Here is a 9,809-nt window from a genome sequence, read left to right as displayed (position 1 = left end):
TTCCCTTCTGGCCATCTGGGCTTTGTAAGTTATTGTCTGTCCAACAAACTCCACTTGTACAGGGCACCATTTTTTCCCACAAACTGTGACCGTGGAAAATGTTTATCTAATAAACTAACAATTCCACCATAGACAGAACCCCATGGCTTATTTCAACATTTTAGCAAATGTTTTAAGATGTTCTAAGAAGGCACTTCTCTACAGACGAATGCTGTGTTTGAATACAAATGCCTTACCTAACTGCACCACTGAAAAAAAAGGTTATTTAAAAGGGTAATGTCGAAGAGGGAAAATGCTAAGATTGCTTGAATTGTTGTTTACTTCTGAAAACTTACACCATAACCAGGTGCTTCAAGACTTTTCAACACTGGCCATGTTTTAAAATATGCAGGACCAATCACCAAGGGATTTAGTGGTTAACTAAAAACTGATGAAATGATTCATTTTGATTTGCCATGCAGTTTTAAGTAAAGATTTAAGGGCCTGCTGTGCCTCCTATCAAGAGTAAATATCACACATCCTGTTTATACATACTGGCTGTCCACGGTTCTTTTCTTCAAAGAGCTGGTGACACCCCCCTAACTCACTCCACCCTACCCCCAACTTCCTGCTCATCGGGGTGCTATATTCCTACTCATTTAAGAAGCGCCTCCCAACAAAATACTCTGCATTACAATAATTTTTAAAGAAAATACTTTATTACATCATGAAAAAAGGTATCAATCAACTAGATTCATACTTGTTTGAAAAAAAATTGAAAATTTATTAGACAGTATGTGGACATCCTGTTCCACATGGGAATGAGAAGATGCTATAGGTTCTCTAAATATTGCACAGTCTGAAAAACACCAACAAAAAAGGGGAAGGGGAGACAAAAAAAATAATAATAATAATCACATGACATTGGGAACCATCTCACATTATGAATAACCTACCAAGAAACATTTAAAAAAAAACCCTTTGTTTCTACAGTAGCTTTGAGTTTATATAGTTCTTGGAATGACTGTATTCCATTGAAGACATTTCAGTAACAGGAAGCTTCCTTTTAGCAATCCCATGTGCAAATTTTAATAAAAAATATATAAAATAATGTAATTCATCTCTTGCCATCATCCCGGCAATCATGACATTTTTGAGAACTGTTTTGCTTGAAAAAGGGTTATGCTGTAAGTTTTGCCTGAAGCTCCATCTCTGCAGCCCGTTTGAGTGCAACATCCACTAGAAGCTGAAATCCACTAAAATCCTGGTTGAGGTCCGGTGGAGTAGGGGGAGGAGTGTTGAAAAGACCACTCTGTGTATTTGTACTTGGTCCAGATTTACATGTGTCCTCTGGGTACATGAGAGAGGTGTCTGTAAAGTTGCTGGCCGCTATCTGCTGTATATCTGTGTTTTGTCCCACACCAACTGACTGGCAGAGAGAGAAAGGCACATCTTTCAAGGCAGTCACAGTGGTATGGCAGATCACTGACGGACGAGCCAAAATTGATCCTGGGGATGATGGCTTAGGAGACAGTGGCCTCCCTAGGGCTGGGTTTGGTCCAACTGTACAGGAATGAAATGGGGTATCCTCGAGAGCTGGCACGAAGTTTTTGATGCCCATTACTGACTCCACAGAGCTAGCTTCGGAAATCTTGGCCCCACGGCGGGAAATTGTGAACTGATTTGGATCTTTGCCATCCTTTCTCAGCATGTCAGGGAGGAGCCTGCGGCGGGCGTTGATGAACCAGTTACAGACCTGAAATCATATTGGTATGTTTTAACACTTTCCTCACGCATTCAGCAAACAGGCTCTGAGAACAGTCTATGGGGTGCCTAATTATGAAAGAAGGCATGAAAAGGCTTATCTGGACTCATAAAGTTATTTCAAGGTATTTGAGCCCAGCCAAGAGAAAGCTGCCTCCTGTCATAAACCTCCTCCTCTTCTAATACAAATTTACTTTTTTGTTTCATCATCCTTAAACCATTTCAGTAGGAAGAAAATAGTATAAATTCTCAAACGCCTCAAAATGATTTTAGGGAGGGAGGTTTACCTTTTTTTTCTCTGCTCTGCCGCCAGGTTTACCTTTTAACTCTCCCCATTTTTTAACCTATTACCTACTATCCCAGCATTTAAGTTAATCAACTACAGGAAAACCTTTCCTGTATGAAAAGAGCCACTCCTCCCAGTAACTGATTTTTCCCAGTTCAAATGACTATGTCAACAGACATAACATGAATTACCTCACTGAAGTCTGTCCTTGTTTAAATATCAAGCCAGTTTCCTGGGCAATAGAGTAAGGTTTAACCTCCTTTTTATGTTTGTTGCATAAAGGAAGGCTCTTTCAGGCATTAAAGGAAATGCTATTTGACAGATGACTGTCAAGTGTTTCTGTGTTCTCTAAATAGCCAGTTATTAGCTTTTAGCACTAAAAAGTTTACAATAAAAAGATATTCCTTCTTTTTTTGAGTGGGGAAAAACTTGATGACTTAACACACAGGAATGCTATAAAATGGCTTTCAAAATAAAAATGCATGCATAAACTTTGTGCTTTCCTTACCTGTAGTGTAGACAAGTGTGTTTGTTGGGACAGTAATGCTTTTTCCTGCTCTGAGGGATAGGCATTGTATCGGTGCTCATACAGCCAATCCCGGAGAATCTGAACAGACTCCTTGGGCAAGTTGCCCCTTCTCCTCCTCTTGCCTGAGCCAGCTGAAGAGGAAAGGTCCAGGGGAATGTCCATGCTGTCCTCATCCTCAGTCTCGCTGCCAGACACTGCAACACCACCTAGGAAAGGACAAAGGCCAGCTGTCAATAACTTCTATCAGCAGAGCTACCTCCTGCAAAGCTCATTTATTCTGACCACTCACTGTAACCATGTTTTCTTAACTATGGAGGCTGAGGCGAAGGATCAGTATTTTCTCTGCCGAATTACCAGAGTACATGTAAAGTCCTCAAGAATAATTTGACTAGGAACACACGGTAGATCCTCAACCAACTGTCAGATTCCCCTTCTTAGCCAACTTTCCTCTAGGACTTAACTTCTCACATTCCTAATTTTAATTGATGCTCGGAAGTCTTTGGTGTAATCCATCAGAGAAGGCAAACTGCACCCAAAGTAAATAACTTGCCACATTTGAAACAGGAAGGGGGGCTGTAGCAGTTGGAATGTGTCTAACAACGTTCTTTTTAAGGTCAATCATTGCTAAGTAGGAAAAATAGTCTAACTAGAACCTTAATGTACATTTTTAATGTTATTCTTCCTCCTTCCTCCACTAAAGGTTTGAAATAAAAGAGAGGGTTCGTACACCTTTTCCACTAATATAAGGAAGGAAAATTACAAACTTAACCCAGTTAGTATTTTAAAGGTAAAATACATGTTAAAATTTTCTGCTAATCCCATGGTCATTTCTTATTCATTGCTACCTACATTTATTCAAAATTAGACACTTGCTTCTAATGGACAGTACTAGTTACTTTTCATTAAATACAACCACACAAATTTTTCGTTTCAGCACACAAAGATATTTTTCTACTGTTGGTACTTTGGTAAGAGGTAAAAAGATGCCTAATACTCAATAAATTAAAAATTTGCCATAAATTTCTGCTGCCTGTTCAATCTAAACCTAGAATACTACATATCAACAAGCAGAATTCAGTCTTAAATTATTACATGACAAAGAAAACTGAATATGCAACTCCCAAAGGAAACTTTTTCTTTCGGCTGTAAATACTTTAATCCTACCAGAAATTTTGCACAGCCACAGAAAACATTTAAATCACAGATAGACTAGGTTCAATAAAAATTCAGACCTGTCCTTTTCAGACATGTAAACATCATTTTGAACTTAAAGGCAACTCAGAATGACTAAACAAATACATTCTCTTTTTTGAAGACAATTTAAAATTTTAAAATATAGATGAATTACGAACTGTAGCATGCTTGAAAATACTAGTATTTCTATATTAGGAAAGTTAGTTAAAATAACACAAATTTTAAAAATTTTAAAGTATGCATTTTTAGCTTTGTACACATTTTTTTCTCTGTAGTATGTAATTTTGGTTGAAAAAAGACTCAACTTTAAATGAGCCAGTTTATCTTCATAGGAAATAAAAAGAGAATATTCCTCATAGCGATAAACCATTCAATGTGTTTTTAAGGAATTAGAAGAAAAAAAAAAACCCACCCTTTAATTGACTCTGACTTTACTTGTTGACACATTTTTAGTTTTGGACTGCAGGGGGCAGAAGGTGCAGGAGGGAGTTCCTACAGAAAAGGCAGAACCCTCCGAAGACAAGTAAAGCAAGTTCTAACAAAAGAGGTGGATGATCCTGCAAATTCACTTTAGCTGCAGGCTCAACAAACAGCCATAAATAAACCACAGAAGAATCCGAAGTTTTAACTGCCATGCATTTGAAGTTTCCCTTCCCTGAAGATTTAATTAAACTGTTAACAAAAAAAGTTTTTAAAGAAGGTCACATTTAAAACTGAAACTGCTTTCACTGTTGAGAAGATGAGACTTTCAAAACCCATACTGAAATTCGGGTGAAGAACTATTAATAAAAAACCTTAAATTACAAATGGGTTCCTGTTTCACATTTGCTTTGATAATTAAAGAAATCTAACTTTTAAAAATGTGTCAAGTTAATTGAATGACTAAAACTAATCTGAATAAAGCAATTTGTTTAAGCTCTCCAACTCTGAACAGCCAGACATTCTTCTCAAGGCTATTATCCCTCACCCTTTTTTTAACCTAGAAAAAGTGTGAAAATTTGCTCACTGAACAGTGAATTCCCAACTGTAAGTTGGTAATAACAGAGTTTGAAACAAACAAACAAAAAAAACCCTGAAGGCTGCCCTTTGATCTGCTTGCTTAGTTTGACAAGAATAAGTTAGTGACACACAAAAGCAGGTTTCAGTTAAGCAACACCCAACTGCTGCGCGACTTTACTCTGTTCTCAGTTCATTTAAATAAATGAATGCCAGGCCTCTGGACCTCTTATCAAATATTTCCAATATGTGCACAAAAGCTGAAGTAACAGGAAGTTAAGATTCAGTTCCTTGGCTACGCCAGCTGATATTTCACTGCAGCAAAACCACGTTTGCTGCTGTCAGGACGGTTTTCATTAACTCTCCCTCCTGATTGTGGCTCAATTTGAAAAAACAAAGCCTTTTCCTCATTACTCATTTCCTATTGTAACAGAGTTTTTGAAAAGTTTCCCGGTTACTTGTTTCCAAACGTCTTGCTTTGCTTACACGTTAAAAAATGTAGTGGTGGGGGGGATCGCAAGCCTCTTTTACTCAACTATCCACATACAAGGAAATGTTTAGAAAGCCACAAGATGGCCTATAGATCCCACAGCTCTAAGAACCAATCTTGCTTCTGCACTTTCCTTTCTGAACAGCTCTGTAACAAGATTGGGGGGTTGGGGGCAGAGCGGTTGTGAAGTTGGATTTTTAAAATCTAGGAGACTAGAAAAGAATCTAGAGATAAAAACTCGAAGGAAAAGTTTAAGTATACAATTAGGGAAAAGCAAATCCAACCTAATAAGGTTCTTGATCACAGTGTCTCCCCTGGAGAAGCAACAGGAATCAAACTTAACACCCAAGTCAGTCACTAAATCCAACGTGCGTGTGGCTGGCCTCGGCCAAAGAGCAAATCCTAAAGCAAGAATCCGAGTCGGAAATCGGGAGCAAAAAGACTTAGGGGACTTTCCTCATCGAACCTTCTTTCTGTTTGTTTTCAAGCCGTTTTAAGAGATCTTTCGGGCATCCTGAGCTTTCTAAGAGGACGCACTATTTTCCCAAATTGGTCTTACCAAACGCCGGGCTCTGTGATTGAGTTAAAAGTGCCTTTACTTTCAGGAAACTTGAAAAGGTTTTCACATACTCTTACAGCACAGACCACAGGCGGGACCGATTTCTCCAGGAGCCCTTCTCTCCCCGCCTGCCAGGTAGTTTTAGGCGGAGGGCGGGGGTGGGAGGCAGGACGGTGGGACGCGGGGAGGAGGAGGAGCCCGGGGGAGGCAAGCAGGGAGTTTTTGTTCCCGGGAGTTCCCCGGCCACCGCTGAAACCGGCCCGCGAACTGTCGGAGGGAGCACACCGAGGACCCCCGGAGCCTCGGCCCGCAGGAGGAAACCAGTCCTGAGGCCCACGTTCTTCGCGGCCTGCCCACCCCAGACGGCTCGTCAGGAAACCTAAAAAGGGAAAGAAGCCGATCACCTCGGCCGTCTCAGCTCCCCACACGAGCCCTGAGCTAGTCGCAAAGTTCCCCTCCAACACGTCACCTCTCATTGTCTCCACGAGTCGCCAGGACCCTGCGCGCCCAGGACTGGGGACCCTGGCTGTTCGCACCCACCGGGCGGGCGGCCCCCGGCCTCGTCCTCGGCAGGAGGGGAGGGCGCGAGGGGGATAGGGGTCCGGCGGGGCGCCTGGCGCGGGGGAGGCTAATCCGGGCCGCCCCGCCAGAGCCGGAACCCGGCGGGAGCCCGCCCCCGCGGAAGCCCGGCTAGGCGGCCGGCGCCCCAGACGCCCTCTTCAAATCCAGAAGCCCCCGCTCCGCCCGTGAGCCTCAAAGGAAGAGGAGGACGCCTCCCCGTGGGGCTCTCGACCTGTCAGTCTTTCCAGGCATTGACGCGGTTTTCCACAAGCGCCCCGGACGCTCCCCGCGCGTTTTCTCAGAGCCAAGGGAAAGGTCCCAAGCTCGAGACGCCCAAGTTCTCCCTCCGTCCCTTGCGGAGGGGTCCGCGGGGAGCTCTACTACCCACTCCTGCCGAGTGGCCCGGCTTTTCTCGTTTCATTTCACCCTCGCCGGGAAAGACTTGGGTGGGGGGAAGAAACTCCGCGGGCGGGAGTCTCCCACAGAATCCCCGGAGACGGAGAAGCGCCGCGGAAGGGGCCGGGGCGGGCGGGCGCCCACCACACAGGATTCCGTTGGAGCCGCCTGCGCCCTGCGGCTCTGGAAGAATGTGGAGTTGAACACTCCAGGACGCCACTGCGCGTGCGCCGCAGCGCCCCCACCCGCCTCCGCTCGCTTCCCCGAGCGATTAACTTCTGTTTTGAGCCACTCGGCATAAATCACAACGGAAAGCCAACTCCAGTCCACGGCCCGACACTCGGGGACCTCCCAGTCAGGGACTCAAAAGTTAACTTCAAAAGGGACTTCACATTCTTTGACCTTTCGGGGTGCTGGGTGGGGGGGGTTGTTTTAAATCCCTAAGTATTTTGTTTTCAAACCAGACTGACGGCAAGTTTTAGTTGTAAAGCTTCCAGAACGCTTCGTGGAAACAATGACAGCCTGGCCCTTTGCACTTACAACCAAGCCTGCTTGTCACAGTTGGACACATTTTGACTGCACGCCTCTTTAAGCCGCTGGCCCTGTGTCTTAACTCTTCGGATCGCCCTAAATTCGCCGTGGGAAAACTTTGAGAGACTGGGAATTTGGAAAAGTCTAGCTTTCTGAGGCTGTTTACCCCTGAGGGCCATGTGGGGGTCCAGAATCCCATTCCTTCGACGGTGAAAACCCCACATCCCTAAAGAAGTGTGCCCGGGCCTAGCTCGAACTGGGGGTCCCGGGTCCGAACTTTCAGACAAAGGCGTGGTGGCTCGCCCCGGGTCCCGACCGGGAAAGTCGAGGCGCCGGGTCCCCCTGCCCCGGACCCCTCGCTCCCCTCCCTCGAGAAAGCGCCAGAAGCCACGCGGCTGCGGGCCGAGCGTGGGGTGTCGGCGGAGACAATGAAACTTGGAGGCGCACAAACAAGGCGCTGAGCGTGTTTCTTGACAACGTGCCAGCAGCGTGGAGAGGCTCGTCTCCCCACAACAGCCCTCGTGTTGTGTCTGGAAGGGAAACAGCAACTGCCATGTCAGACGCGGCCCCAACAAAGAGGACGGCCGCCGCTCCAGCCTGAGAGCCCCTGGGCGGAAAAGTCCACCAAGTCCCCCTCGCCCCGAGCCCGGCGCGGCCAGGCCAGCACGTTTCCCCGGGACTCGCGCCCCGGTGCGGCCGCCTTACCTTTCTTGCTTTTCATTCTGGAGCTCCCCTCCCAGCGCCGGGGAAGGCTGGGGTCTCGAGGGGCCAGGAGAGGGGACACAGGGGGCAAGTGATCTTCCTCCTTCGCGGCCGACCCTCCCGCAACTTTTAGACGTGCTCCAGCCGTTATTGCTGAACAGGGCGCTCGGATCCCAGGCGCTCGCTCCGCGGGTAGAACTCAAGTGTCACTTGGGCTTCCTCCTGCCGGGATCTTCTGGCAGCCGGCCGGGGGCTCTCCCTCGTCCAACTCGCTCCCCTCCCCACTCCGCTCCTTTGTTCCCCGCTCCTGCTCGGCGCACCTCGGCGCTGTCAGAGTGAGAGAGGCGAGGAGGGAAGGTACAGGAGGTCCTGCCTCCGCCCCCAGCCGCCCGCCCGTCCCCCTCCCGCCCCGCCGCTCCTCCGCCCCTCCCCCGCACCTTCCAGCCCGGGTGGACTAGACCGAGCGCTGCGACCGCACCGCCCGGGCCGCTGTCACCCGTCCCTCGTGGGGGCGGCGCGGGGGCCGGCGGAGGCCAGAAACGCGATCCGTCCTGCCTGACGCGCGCGCACCGCCCGCATCCCCTGCCCCACGGCGGAGACCGCAGCCGCGCGCCCCGTGTTTCTCCTCGGGCCTTTCTTCCCGAGGAGGGCGAGGGTGCGTTTGGTTAGGAAATCCCAACAGATGGGAAAAAAGGACGCCTCGTCCTTCCCCTCCCCCAGCCAGCGACGAAAAGGCTCCCCCTCTCCTCTTTGACAGCTGCCCCAAACTCCACGTTCCCAGCTCTAGCCGCAGAAGACAGCCGCTTCTGATTCAAGGGGCGGGGCACTGGCGGAAAAGTATTCGGGACAAGAACTAACTTCTTCCAGAATGCGCGGTTGCTATTGACACGCGGGCGCGGCGCGTCGCACCCTTCTCCTCCCGGGGCTCTTTCTCCAACAGCGACAGGAGGTGGGGAGATGAGACACAGACACTCTAGGCGAATGTCTGTTCCCCCGGGCTAACGCTGCGAGTTCCGGACTGGATTGCAAGGCAGTTTCGAAATCTAACACGTAGCGGACAGACACTTGTCATGCTCACATGCTCTTTAAACGTCTCTGCCTGGGGACGGCCGGGACGAGCGCCCGCCCCGCTGCGACCCGGCCTGACACCCTCCAGCCCTGGACCCGGGCAGCTGCCGCCTTTATAAGAAAGGGATGACCACGGCGTGGCTGCTCATCTGTTTCAGTAAACAGTGTCTACGTTTAGGACTCCAACCCTGCTAGGGGACCCCTCGTCCCCTCCTGTATTTCAAACAGAAACTAGACATTAAGTAAACACACGTTCCTGTTGGTTTATTTTGGTTGAGTTAGTAGGACTCCAAAAGGAGTTCCTTGATGAAATTATCCTTTTAAAAGACTCTTAGATGCTGTTTGATTTCAAGACACCCATGGCCCCCCTGGGTCTAGTATTCGCGTGGGTACCCCGTTGTTTTGAAGCAAACGAACTGTCATATGTCACAGTAAGACTTTCCCTAGCACTTAAAAGAAGAAAAACCCCAAACGTAAATAAGCCTAGTAGAGACGTCAGCGCCGAGTCTGCCTCCACTTTCGGCTCTGTGCTGTTTTTGTTTTGTAACCTTAATGGAGATCCCGGCAGCAGAAAGGTGGAAACAAGGTTCAGCCCAAGGAGGAAGGACTAAGGCAGCCAAAGGATGACTAACTAGACTTTGGAGCCTCTGTTTCAGGATTATGCTGAAATTTAAAGTCAGCCTCCCTTCCCCCCACCGCAAAAGACACCTCCGCCCCAAGAGTGCGTGAAGGCTAGAGTTTAAAAAGCTTGGGT

The 9,809-nt window shown here is 47.8% G+C and overlaps 1 protein-coding gene across 2 annotated transcripts; it reads right to left on the bottom strand.

The window, feature by feature from the left end:
* Positions 1-719: 719 nt before the first annotated feature.
* Positions 720-8,968, bottom strand: TGIF1 (TGFB induced factor homeobox 1). 2 transcript variants are annotated; one of them, XM_063077013.1, is made up of 5 exons: positions 8,846-8,968; positions 7,991-8,314; positions 5,798-6,176; positions 2,538-2,764; positions 720-1,735 (listed from the first exon to the last, which is right to left on the bottom strand). In XM_063077013.1, exons 4-5 carry the CDS (start codon positions 2,718-2,720, stop codon positions 1,160-1,162), a joined length of 759 nt encoding a protein of 252 aa, XP_062933083.1. In that variant the 5' UTR covers positions 2,721-2,764; positions 5,798-6,176; positions 7,991-8,314; positions 8,846-8,968; the 3' UTR covers positions 720-1,159. The 2 variants fall into 2 exon arrangements, with proteins under 2 accessions (XP_062933083.1, XP_062933082.1); XM_063077012.1 differs by lacking the exon at positions 5,798-6,176.
* Between the last annotated feature and the right edge of the window lie 841 nt (positions 8,969-9,809).

Source organism: Cynocephalus volans, chromosome 13, assembly GCF_027409185.1.
Source record: "Cynocephalus volans isolate mCynVol1 chromosome 13, mCynVol1.pri, whole genome shotgun sequence".
NCBI classification, from domain to species: domain Eukaryota; kingdom Metazoa; phylum Chordata; class Mammalia; order Dermoptera; family Cynocephalidae; genus Cynocephalus; species Cynocephalus volans.
This window is presented reverse-complemented; position numbering and strand designations above follow the sequence as displayed.

Bases quoted from the DNA above. Each gene is read 5' to 3' on its own strand.
- TGIF1 (XM_063077012.1), bottom strand. The intron at 1,736-2,537 runs GTAAGGAAAGCA...ATATGATTTCAG, and splicing joins CACACTTGTCTACACTACAG to GTCTGTAACTGGTTCATCAA.